Source organism: Mytilus galloprovincialis, chromosome 3 (genome assembly GCF_965363235.1).
Source record: "Mytilus galloprovincialis chromosome 3, xbMytGall1.hap1.1, whole genome shotgun sequence".
In the NCBI taxonomy this organism is placed as follows: domain Eukaryota; kingdom Metazoa; phylum Mollusca; class Bivalvia; order Mytilida; family Mytilidae; genus Mytilus; species Mytilus galloprovincialis.
Window position 1 is genome coordinate 38149653 of NC_134840.1, and position 13653 is coordinate 38163305.

Here is a 13653-nt window from a genome sequence, read left to right on the forward strand (position 1 = left end):
CTTAGTCTTCTGTGACAGTTCCGTGCGTATTGCGATCACTGATAAGTTTAATTCATTTTAATTGCTTCCTGGAAGCAAGCAATTAAAATAAATTAAACTTCTTCTAAATGTGGACAAATCACAGAATTTTCTTCAGAAAAAAGTATATGGTCATAAGTTTTATAAAAACATATGCATTATTTTCTTTTAATCTAAGGTTTCATATGACTTTAAGTATGTTATAGATATGGTGAATGTGAAGAATCATTGATATCTAGGCTGACTAAACATATCATTGACTGACAATCAGCAATAATATTGACGCAGAGGTGACCAAGCGAACAATCTAATGCTGTTGAGTCTTTTGTAGACGAAACGCACGTCTGGCGCAAATATATAATTCCATCCTGGTATCTATGATGAGCTTATTTACAACCACTTGGTCGATACAACAGCTGGTGGAGTTTTTATTCCCCGAGGGTATCACCAACGCAGGAGTCCGCACTTCTGTGTTGACCTGAACTGTCATTGATATTGTCGTAATTATAAATAAACTATTTACAATACTTTGTTGGTTTTTTTTTATATAGTAAGGCTTTTCTACCTAAGAAATAGATTACCACAGCTGTATTTGGTAAAACATTATGAAATTTTGGTCCTCAATGCCTTTTTAATTCGTACTTTATTTGGCCATTAACTTTTTTTGTTTCGAGTGTCACTGATGGGTCTTTTGTAGACGCAACGTGCGTCTGGTGCAAATATAAAATTTCAGTCCTGGTATCTATGATCAGTTTATTTACAACCACTGGGTCGATGCCATCTAAAGTAAGGATCAACTATATTCAAATATGATTATTGGAATAAGGAAATTCATTTATTTCATAGTAGCTTCATTTATTTTTGTAAGATTATAAACATACCAATCAGATATCAATTTCAATTGTTTTTTTTTATATATTGTGTCCTACTGAAATTTTTGTAAATGGAGGTGTACTCTTAATTCTATTGGTTTAGCATAGATAACCTCCGTGGCTAAATATAGAACTTGGAGGAGGAGGCCGAATAAAAATAATCATCTAACATCTAAAAAAAAGAAAATGGCAAAATCAAAACCTTTTAAAAACAAACACATCAAACGAATGGATAACATCTGTCATATTCCTGACTTCTAACAGGAATTTTCGATTAAACCCGGTTTTATTGGTAGCTAAACCGCTCACTTGTATGACAGTCACATAAAAAATCCATTATATTGATAACGATCTATCATACTATCCTCATGATTCTCTTGACCAAAACAGCCAGACGACTTATTTAAATGCAGATGCTGGATATCATTTGTTTTTAAAATGATGACAAAGGATTTATAATTCTGTTGAATCGTTGTAATGGTTTCAACCAATGGTCTAAAGTTTTTGAATTAAAAGGATAAACTCATACTCAACAGATTTATCATAACAAGAATAAAAAGAATTTTTTTAATTTTCTGGGTGAGGTGAACAAATTTCACATCTGACGGGAATATTTCGAACTATTACCATCATTGGGGGTCCATCGTCCGTTAACTTTACAAAGACTACTTGACAACTTCAAAATGGTCTAACATCTTTAAAAGCATACAGAAAGAGAAAATCTGCCGAAAATATTAAGAATGTAAAGACCAAACTACCAAATTGAAATACAACTATTCGTGCAGTGTTATATACGCTTCTTTATTTTCTATCACTTTTTTCTTACTGTTTCATTGTAGTAATTTAAAAAGTTAAATGCTAAATACTACCCCGCACAAGCTCGTTTTAATTCGTAATTTATAATTGAATTATAAGCGATTTTTTTGTCACTTATCTACTCCACTTTCTCAATAACAAAAGATCATGTTTTACATACTTTCTAGTATATAAATGATTTACAATGTAAAAAAATCCGGTCAATAAATATTTTTTTTCTTTATAAATCTTTTACAATTTTGCCACTTGATCAAAACGCTCAGACGACAACTCCAAATGCTGATACTATACATTGGAAATTTTGTTTTAGGAAATATCTCATGGGGACATATCTTTTAGAAATCAGAAGATTCGAAGTGAAAGTTTGAATAATAAAATCTTAAAAACCGTTACAATTTGAAAATATTCCCAGAATGTCCTCTTGATCAAAACAGTCAGACGACTTGTTTTAAAATTTATTTTCCTTATATGACGAATTTATTTTTTTATTGTTTTTTGCTATTCTCTTCAAATTTTAGTGGATGGAGATAACCTTGAAATAGCAAAAGTTATGATTAAAACCAGATGTACAAACTAGATGAATTGCTGAAATGGTAAATCGGCTCAATTTCAGAATTGTTGTCTTTCTTCTATTAATGCTACGTAGTAGAAATGCGATCTAGAAAAGGTGTTCTAAATCCTTATACTGTACATACATTATCAAAACAAAATGCATCCGTAGAAATTACGCAAAGGAGACGTATCATTATTAATTCAGAAGAATTGAAGTCAAATTTGAACCATACATATCAAAGCTTGAGCTCACACATAACAGACGAATCAGTACTTAAAGGAAGGGAATCAATGTGACCCAAGTTGTCATTTGAGGGGAATTTTCGAATTCTATTGATTCTGAAGGTCAATATCTCATAAAACATTTTATCATGTATACACCGAGAAGTTGACATGGAGTACCGCGTTCACATGTTTTGCTTTCATGCCAGTATAAATATATATGAATGATTTATGATCTTCCTCTTCCTACATCTATAACACTCTCCACTCACTCTCGTCAATTGATAACCAATAAAAATTAGAAAACAATATATTGATTAGATTTTTAACATTAGTAAATCGTTAATCTAGAACTAGGAAGTCATTTAAGTAAATAATGTAAGTAAATAAAACAGGTGTTTTGGTTGTTGAGAAAGTTAAGTAGATAAGTGACAAAAAACTAAATTAATCAATTACGAATACATTACTACAACACTTGTGGGTGGTAAAATTCTTTAGTATTTAACTTTCTTTAAATGAGAATAATTAAACCGAAAGCAGAAAGGAAATGAAAAATAAACAAAAGCTTATACCATCGCATAATTTTTTATTCTGTCAATTCTCGTAGAAAGAGATTTGTATAGATTTGGAACGACAAGACACCTCCGTAGTTTTGTATTATTAACTGATGGGTTTTTTTTTATACCACAAGGTCCTTAAGGAAGTGCTCAATATTCGGATCGAGCAGGACAAGACACAGGCGCACTTCTCGACTGCCGATGACAGCTATTAAAGCAAATCGTGTTGATTTCTTTGTTTCAGACAAACTTTTCTCATGTTAAAATATAATTCTGTCGACTTCGGGACGGCGATTTATTTGACCATCTTAAGTTAAAAATAATACAACAGTATAAATGTAATGACTGGTTCTATGAAAGATTTTTTCTTGGGTTCCTTGGGGTTAAATACATGTTAGTGAAACCTAAATATTTGAAATATAATTAGGGAAAGGTATCATTAAAGATATCCGTTTTATTCAGTATGTATATACATTTTAGCTATGTTAAAAGCGGTTGCAAGGTAATGGATGGCAGTGTTGGTTAGTTATCAAATGTAATTTGTGTTAAATGTTTGTAGTGAAAAAATAAAGAAAAATAAGTAGTTTCTAGTGAAAGATAAACAAAATTTTATTTTATCTTATTTTTTATATTTACTTATCTTGATTTTCTAAAAACAAGACTCGTTTTTATTTAAAATGATTTGGACGGTAGAATGTATGACCAGAAGTAATATTTGACCACAAAGTCATGTGCGCAAATAACAAAATCTGGTAAGAGGTACTGATATAGAAGCATGCGCGATTTCTTTAGTAAATAGAAACTAATACTACAAATGTTTTTAAACGTTTAATGACAGAAAGAAACTTTAAATGATTATATCTATTTAAATAGATTACTTTGAGCTTATCACCATTCCTTAGTCTCTAACGTACTGATTACAGATCAAATCCTTTTAAATAAAACCTAACAAAAGTTTGTATGCAACAAAGAAATCAACACGATAGGCTATAATATGTATATGATTTGATCACAATACCATTTTATAGATAACTGAACTTATAGTCCTGTATAAAGTAACGACAAGATGACGAACGACAATAACAGAAGTGTTGTTTAATTTTTTTATTTTTTTTTCAAATTTGAAGGGATATTTTTTCACACAAACCAGGACCGTTTCTTTTAAACACCAAACGTTTATTGCATATATTTTGTTCGTCTAAATTTTCTTTGCAATTTTCTGTCTCCTTGACGTATACAAACATTTCCTTTAATTCATTTAAATAAAATTTCCGGTATTTTTCAAATGTTTCCAGTTAAACCATTTTTTTTAGTATGGTCGAAAGTTTTTGGAAAGCAGATACTTTAAACGAAGCACAAATACTCAGAGCGCATGTAACAAGATATCTACTATAGTATAAGCTAGGTCTGCCTAACATGAGGGTGTTGCAACTATAGATTTAAAGCTACTTCACGATTTAAATCGAACTAAAAATTCAGAATTGAAAAGTGTCATTAAAGTCGTCCTAGTACCGAAAAACTGTCTACATGCTGCATGTCATTCTTCAAGAGAATGTATGATACAATTTCCGTGTACTCGACACGTATATCAGGAATACCCATTGATGATTTTGAAGACAAATGAATAATGTCTAAGAGGATATTACAACCTATCTGGCCCTAGAAACAGAATAACCTAAAATGTTTAACGTCTCCGAGTTACAACATTTGATTAAATTCAGATGAAGCGACAGCAGAATGTGTATAAATTTTTTATTGGTCTTAATTGAAGTGCAAAAAGCCTTGAAACATAATTTGCTGTCTAAACAATTATAGTTTATGTGTTCCTTCATTTCTTATAACTAAGTGCTTGTATACAGATATCATTGGAATAACTAATTTCATTAACATGTGACAAAAAAAAACCCAACATTAGTTTTGTTGCATGCATGCGTTTCTACATGTAAAAGAAAAGTACGATTAAACATATTTTTCAAGGGGTCAGAGCTGTGGAAATATTCAGGAATGTCCTTTCTTGAAAACTAACCGATAGCTTCATACTTGTGAAATTACTTGAAATAGGCCTACACAATATCAATACACATGTATCTACAAAATTTAATAATAATAAAAAAGATAACAAATGCGTAGCTTCTTAACACAAAGCAAGGCTAATATTGATTCAAAGACAAATACATTTTTGTTCGGATACAGTATAAAATCTTGTATAACAGTATATAACTACTACAAAACGTTTGTTCGGTTGTTTTTACCAGTCATGTTTGTTTGTGTAGTCCCTTCTGTCAAACTCATAACTTTCATTTGATGATCTGTAGATATTAGTCGGTCCGTGACGTTCAACAGGAGCCATATGTTTGTCAGGATATCTAGGCCATCTCGTCGGGTAATCAGATGGAATAATACGTTTCGGCCATTTCGGAGGTGTCCAAGATGAAGCCATTCCAGAACAAAATTTAAGAAACATAAAGTAGCTACCTACACTTGATAATAAGCCAATTAATGTTCCCACAAGACACGAAATAATACTGCGCTTGTTGATGACGTTGGCGATAAACACCTTTTTGGACGGGTCTCTCGAAAGCATACAACTGCAGTCTGCGTAATCAGTTTCATAACAATTCTGAAAACAAAATAATGAATATAAACTAAGGAATTGCAAATTTTGTTGCAGCATACCTTATTAATTTCATTGTTTTCTGAGAGTGTTTTCACATAATTGCATTGGCAAGTATCTATCGATAACATTCTTTAACTAAACTTTTTACAGTGTATGTACAATGCATATATAACAACAAGAAACGTATTGATACAAGGACTGATCCATATTTATGAATACACTTTTAATGTTCGAAATCAACAAAAAAAAAAAAAAAAATACAAGGAAAAACAGACATTTCTTAAATATTTGTATAAGTATCTACCGCAGCTGTCCTCGTGGCAGATTAGAGAATTTAATGCAATGAAAAGACTTATATATCGTATATATATTTCTTATTTACTTATCTTTGCTATGTTACTAGTAATTTTACCTGATCCTTTATAACCTTTGTCTCACAATTGACACCAGTCCATCCATTAGTACATCCACAATTGTACGTGTGACCTTTGGCTGTACATTTACCATTATTTTTACAAGGCTGAAGGTGACAAAGATTTATACCTGGAGAGTTCAAAAATAATAATTAACAATGGTCTACAGCACTTTTGAAAATGGAATATATCATCAATTCAGCCTGCCAGTGTCTCTTGGAATTTTTTATGTTCTGGTCTGTGTTCTATAGCTTTTGCCATGATCAAAGATGATCATATTTCGATAGGGTTTCTTATGACTCTTCCAATTAGAAAATAAGATTACCTTGTACAAATATTTTATGAATACAAAACAAAAGACAAAATAATGAAAAGCGTATGCAAATTATCACATTAATTATTCCGTGGATCAAGATGGAAAAAAGTAAAAACACAAAAATACTGAACTCTGAGGAAAATTCAAAAAGGAAAATCAAAAATCAAAAGGCAAAATCAAAAGTCCAAACACATCAAACGAATGGATAACAACTGTCATATTCCTGACTTGGTACAGGCATTTTCTAATGTAGAAAATGGTGGATTGAACCTGGTTTTATAGCTAGCTAAACCTCTCACTTGTATGACAGTTGCATCAAATTCCATTACATTGTCAACGATACATGAACAAAACCAACATACTCAAAGAGTAAAAATGTCAAAAATAGGGGTACAACAGTATATATTGTGTTATCATCTTAATATCACTACATAAACAACAAATGTAACAAAGTAGCACAAAAAGGCATACATCAAATTTAACATTCTCATTTTGCTTTTCTTATACGGCTGAATTTATCTATGTTAAGTTCACGCATATCATAATATGTTGTTTTTATGTACCCTTAAACGTAAACAAAATTAGATGTTCTGGATACTTTTAGTTATAAGTTACACATGCCTTTTACATATATAACAAATCTGCATTAGTTTAATAATAAGTACGCTGTATTAGCCGAACATACCCTTTTCACACAGAAAACCTCTGTAACCTTGTGAACACTGACAACTAAAATTATTCACATGGTCAATACAAGTTCCGCCATGTTTGCATGGGTCGTTAACACAGTCATCAATGTCTAAAATTAACAAAAGTATAAAATAAATATTGTATGTTTTGAAAATTAATGGTACGGACATTATAATAATTAAAATGTTGAATTAAAAAAAATAATAAATATATTTTTGCATAAAAAGGACAAAAGAATGGAAAGCATAAAATTGTCATTATAAATTTTTTTTTATAGTGAAGTAAGTTTACCACACACTAACTCATAAAATATAATATAACTTAATGTAAGCTTTTAGACGTAATAAACTTTATAGAACCAAAAGTAGCTCTTTGACACATTTATATGTGACCGAATATACAATTCTGCGAACTTTTAAAAATACTAGAGATTCATAAGGTAAATTTAAAGTTTCTAAGAAATAGTGCTGAATAATTACCTTTTTCACATATTTGTCCAGTATATCCTGTACGACAATGACATATATATCTGTTGACCCTATCTATGCAGGTACCTCCATTTGAACATGGCCTACTACTACATTCATCAATATCTGCCAAAAAAATCATTGATACAAATCTTAACATGTTGTTGATTTTACTGAGTAATCGTTTTTTCTCATAAAGAGGCATACAGAAAGTTTTAATAACTAGAGACGTTTGTAAATGTATAAGTTTATAAAGTCCCTCAAGAAAATGAAACTTGTTAAATATATAAGGATGGACAAAGAATACGCCTATCCGATCAAAAAAATATGTTCCATAAAAGAAACATAACTTATTTTCTTACTTACCTGTATCACATCGTTTTCCAATAAATCCAGCCTTACAGTTACAATTAAAATCGTTCAGTGCATTTATACAAAACGTTGCGTTTACACAAGGAGAGGAAGCACAATTATCAATAACTGAAACGAAAGTAAAAATAGCATGAGTATCAAGGAGTTGTTTGGAAAATTATTTCTAAGCTAAAAAAAAAGGTTTTTCTATATTTTGAATCATAGAGATAACTTTAGAATATGAGTTGCTGTGCCGTTTGTAATAGATAACGTCACCATACGAGCATCAGAACTGTTTAATGACAGAATTAACAGAGAAAAAAATTTACACAAATATCTTATTTGTTTAAAGAAATGTGGATATAAATCATATACGGTTTTCTTCTTCAAAAGAGATAGTTTAAATCAAATTGAGAGTTTAAACTTGTAACATGAACGACACATTAGCCGCAAAAATTTTAAATTCGAAAATGTCAACGTTCGTTAATTTTCTATAAATGTATTTTTCGCATGGACAACTTACCTTAACATACATAAAGCGATTCATTTAAAGATAAACAATAATACCTTCCATTTCATATATATAATTGCAAAGAATGAAATTCTCAGTTTGAACTCTCTAAATGATTTACTAGAATAATGGCGTCCCCTAATGTATTGTGTAAAACTCACACAACAGAAGATGTGATTTTATATTGCGATGACTGCGAACTTTTAGTTTGTAGAGAATGTGTAAGACAGGAACATAAACTTCACAGCTATTTAAAATTCAAAGAAAAGGTAGGAGATTCAAGATTATGTCTGACCGACAATTTACTTACATTAAATAGCGTTCGATTACCGAGATTGCGTGAAAATTTACAAGATGTTATTACGCTACAAGAAACAAAAGAACAAGATACTAAAGACATGTTGACAGAAATTGTATCCAGAGCAGACAAAATGATTGAAAACATAACTCTTATTCGCGAAAAACTGATGAACAGGAGTGAACTTCTACACGAAAAAAACTTAACAGTGATAGAAAAGAAAATTTCACAAATCAACGCCCGGATAGATATTTTTGAACGTGCTGACGCATTTGCAAAAGGAGCTCTTGAACATGGCTTTGATGAAGAAATTATCCACGAAGATTTAGAATTAAGAAGACAACTTCATAACTTTCAACCCATTGATATTTACGAAGATATCGATCGCCCCATATTTGTTGACGGAGATTTGAATGAACTTGTTTTAAAGCAAATGTTTGGAACTGTTTTATCGGAAATCAGAGATTTGTCTAATGAAGATAATAAACGTCCTAAACTTAAAGTTCAGAAAATTTCAATGTTTGTCAGTGGTGTTGAAGATATAGTAGGGATTTGTCCAATCAAAAGTGAAGTGGCATGGTTGCATCCAAAGAAAGGAAGTAGAAATACTCTGATCAACGTAAATGGTCATCAAATGTCGGCCCTTGATTTCGGTTTTGTCGTTACCTCCTTTGCACTATCAAAGAATGGAAAAATTTACATGACGGACTATTCAATAAACCGTATAATTTCAATGGACTCTTTCAAGAAGTTCCATACCGAAATAACACTTTCTCTGCATCCTATTGGTATAATCGTCTGTTCCGACGAAGACATTTTGATATGTCTAACCGATGAATGGATTTATAATACCACATCAAAGAGTCAAAGAAAAGTAGTTAGAATGACAAAGGATTTTAAGGAGAAAGTAACATTTGAGCTAGATGAACAGGGTGAGAATATATTCACTCTTCCAATAGCTGTAGCCGAAAACCTTAATGGTGACGTTTGTGTTGTCGATAAGATCGCAAGCGATAAAGGCCGAGTTTGTGTTTTGTACGGTACAGGCAAACTACGTTTTGTTTATGAGCATAGAGGAGCTAGTATGCCATTTGACCCATCTTCCGTCTGTTGTACAAGACATTCAAATATTGTTATCGCTGATCCTGCTAACAACGTTGTAGAAATAGTTTCAGATGGGGGTGAGTTTCTACATTTCCTGATAACAGAGAAAGGTGGTTGCATTATGCCGATATCTTTAGGTAAAGACCCGGATGATAGAATATGGATAGGTTGTGGAAGTGGAAAGTGTATTATTCTCAAATACGGATATGGTTTGCCGAAATAGTACAATTCTCAAATACGGATATGGTTTACTGAAAAAGTGCCACTAATAATACATGTCAGGGATGATGCAGGAATGAATTAAATGTCGATATATACATTTTGCACGTATAGAGGCAAATAACGTGTTACTGTTTTTTGAAATTTACAGTATTATGTTTGAGTTTTATAAATATTACTTGGAAGCATTTGAGTTCTTTGTTTATCATGGTATTGCAGAGCTTTTCACACACAATAAACCATTATAATGAACGTAAAAGGTTTCGATTATTTTATTTACAACCAAATGCTTATAAAAAAAAACCCGACATATTTGTCCATTTCTATAATAATACATTGTATGAACTAGAAACAATAATGAAAATTCTATTTAAGAGTTTTTGCATGCGCATTTATGACAAACTAAATAGATTCAATAAGATTAAACCAAATACTAAATAATGTCCCCACATTGATGATCGCAGCCAACATACAATTTACCATTTCTGAGAACTGAACTAATTCTGAAAAACAGTTCGGACAGAACTTGCCTAAAAGCGAAGAAAATTAAAAATATACAATGAAGGGAGGAAAGGGAGGGGTCGAAATTGTATATCAGAGAAGGATAGAAAGCAATATGAGAAAAAGAAAAATATGAAACACGAAACATCAATTCATAAATCATTGCACATAAAACACAATTGAGTAGCATTAACGCCCCATCAGAATTTGAGAATGAACTCGAGGATTCTGGGAGTGTAAGCGATTTCTGTTCCAATCGAAGCTCACTGACCATGAAGTATGTGCTTACTTAAAATAACTGTAGGTGGGCAAAATTCAGGAATTATAAGCGACCATATTAAACATGAGTTTGTGAATTCAAATGATATAAATGTTCGAAAGCATCAAAACAAAGAGTTCCCGACAAAACAGACCAATCCGTGTAAAATACACTCTGCATAGATTTCTGCTCGAATTTCCAATACAGTTTTGTTATCTTTAGAGTGATGTTATATCACTTTATAAATATTGGATAGATGTTGTGTTAAAAGCCCTTATTGAAGCGGCGAAAAGCAATCAACAATCAATTAATCAATCCAGGAATTGTGTGCATTTCGGACTCACATTCAAACTTTTTTGAAACTGGGTCAATTATAAACTAACATAAATTGGAAACTTTTGACAACTGTGCAAGCTGTTCAAGGCCGTAGTGTGACCCTCGATTTCCTTTGATAGTGTTGTTTGGTTTCCATTGGATATTTACCCCATGATACCAATTGTAGCAGAAATAAATGGATAGTAGAAACAAAAAAATAATAAAACTATCGAAATTTTTACAATTTTATTAATACAAACGTAAAGTTGACAGATAGAACCGTTCAAAAAGAAACTTCAAATCTCTATCGGCCTACGGTAAATAATAACAAAAGCATTGCCATTGAAACATCCCACCCAAAGTTTGTTTTCAGAATCAATAGCTATGGTACATGGAATCGTAGGGCTAATTTCACTCGGTGCAAAGTCTTGAATGAATTTGCCATCAGCTGCAAGTATGTAAACGGAGTGACTTGCTGCATCAGATATAATTATGTTTGCCTCACTGTCACAACAAACTCCTGTTGGATTAAATGGTCCTGCGGATTTTGAATGGTTAAACTTTAAATAACCATCATCGCTAAAGACCATTACTTTTCCCGTTTTAGTGTCAGTTCGATTAAGCACACAAATATCTCGATTTTTATTTTCAACAACGATTTCAGGTAATACAAAATACCTGGAAGCATCCTTGGCTCTGTCAATCTGAAGTTGTTTCTTGAATTTATCAGACATGCGCAGTACCATTCGTCTGCTTTTATCGTTTGCCTTATATGTGTATTCATCCACCTGACACATTAATAGGTCTCCATTCTTGCACAGGCAAATGCCAACTGGAAATAACCTAGACGTAGCCGTACTGTATATCATTTTAGGTTTCGTTTTTGGTTTCAGGAGCATTATGTTTTGGTTAGTAAAGTCCGATAAATATAAATCTCCATTCGGACAAAGAGCAAAACTGGTAATGCTAAATCCGACATCCATATCCTTATCTTTTGCACCGTAGCGATTAACGAGGAAACATTTGTTTGATTTTCTTGGATGAACCCATGTTTTGTCCTTACTGATTGGACACATACCTTCAATATCAATATCTCCGAACGAAAATGGAATAGCAGTAACTTCAAACTTGGTGTCTATCTTTTTTGGTTCTTTCTTTTTCGTGGAAAACACATTTCCTATCATCTGCTTGATGACGATATAGTCGGTATCTCCCACGACATATTTTGGAGAATCAACCGAGTCTTCAATATCAAGAGGCTCACGATCTTTGATAAAATCGCGTACTTTGATTTCTTCATAGATGATTTCTTGTTCACTACCTTTCTCCAACGACTTCTTTCCTGTCACCTGAGATCTCTCAAACATATTGATATGCTCTTCAATAGTAAACTGTTTGTCAGTGAGCACTTTATCATTGTCAAGCTGAATTTCATCACTCTCTATGATAAGTTTCGATCGGATATCATTTATTTCTCTTATCATTGCATCTGCTCGTTCGTTTATTTGTTTCTTCAACTGTGTGTTGTTTGCTCTCTTATTTTCCTTTAATTCTTTTACTTTAGTCAGATTTTCCCGTAATTTTGGAAGTCGATCATTTTTGGCATTTTCTAAATACTTTTGTAATGATATCTTTGATTTTGAAATTCTTTCGCTGAATTTTATAAACTGAGATTCTTCACCTTTTGAGTCCCGATTGTGTTCATGAGCGAATTGTTTAATGCAATCTCGACAAATAAGGTTTTCACAGATATTACAGAAAAAGATGACTTCCTCTGTTTTATGTTGGAGACAAAATATTTTCCTTGGGCCCTTCTCATCTAGAGAATGACCAATTCCTGCCATTATCCTTTTCTCTAAACGAAAGTTTTGTGTGAATAACGAAACAAATAATTTCCTTAACAGTGTAAGTTAGATCTAGCATTTAAGATTAATGAAATGTATGAATGAACGATAAAGGAATCATCACACTTCTGTAACTGTTATAGTAAATAAGTAGACCTTGATAATCATTTGTGTTGTTCTCATTTAAAACGTATATCAATTTCATATCACGCTTAATTAATACTTTGCAAAGATCTGTTTGTAATCTTATATGTTTTGTTTTAATTTTGCTTAGTAAGAAATATCATTGTATTATGTATGTTCAAAATTGAACGGTTCTTGTGCTATTAAAAATTCCTCTTTCAAAAGTATTAATACATAAATACTGCCAGTACTGGATTAGAAATCTATTTTGTACTTAACAGCTTTACGCATACACGGAAGAAGTCTTTCAAAACAGAAATTTGTTACGGCGTGGTGTCTTCTAAATCAATTTATATAAACATGTACCACTATTCATTTCTTTTTAATATTTTATTGAAACTAAGTTTCAAAATCTCTTAAAAGTTAATCAGAGATGGAATTGTGGTACTTTTTGTCATTATGTTTTTTAATTGTTTTGGGTCTTGTACCTCCTTAGTCGTCACATTTTAGCTTTAAGCCATTCTGGTGAATATAGGTCAAGAAAAGTGCTTCGGAGGCAACTGAATGTAAATGTTCTATATCTTAATT

General features: G+C 31.8%; 2 protein-coding genes across 2 annotated transcripts in view; one reads left to right on the forward strand and one right to left on the reverse strand.

The window, feature by feature from the left end:
* Positions 1 to 5122: 5122 nt before the first annotated feature.
* LOC143066253 (uncharacterized) overlaps positions 5123 to 13653 on the reverse strand; it is a 137708-nt gene continuing 129177 nt past the window's right edge. The window contains exons 77-81 of the mRNA XM_076239245.1: positions 7907 to 8020; positions 7553 to 7666; positions 7069 to 7182; positions 6067 to 6197; positions 5123 to 5657 (exon numbers count right to left, since the gene is read on the reverse strand). Coding sequence (XP_076095360.1) covers positions 5286 to 5657; positions 6067 to 6197; positions 7069 to 7182; positions 7553 to 7666; positions 7907 to 8020 — 845 coding nt within the window. The 3' untranslated portion in view covers positions 5123 to 5285. The remainder of the gene's footprint in view (positions 5658 to 6066; positions 6198 to 7068; positions 7183 to 7552; positions 7667 to 7906; positions 8021 to 13653) is intronic.
* Positions 8462 to 10243, forward strand: LOC143067881 (uncharacterized). The gene has a single exon (XM_076241486.1). It carries the CDS (start codon positions 8531 to 8533, stop codon positions 10025 to 10027), a length of 1497 nt encoding a protein of 498 aa, XP_076097601.1. The 5' UTR covers positions 8462 to 8530; the 3' UTR covers positions 10028 to 10243.

Bases quoted from the DNA above. Each gene is read 5' to 3' on its own strand.
- LOC143067881 (XM_076241486.1), top strand. From the start codon at position 8,531: ATGGCGTCCCCTAATGTATTGTGTAAAACTCACACAACAGAAGATGTG.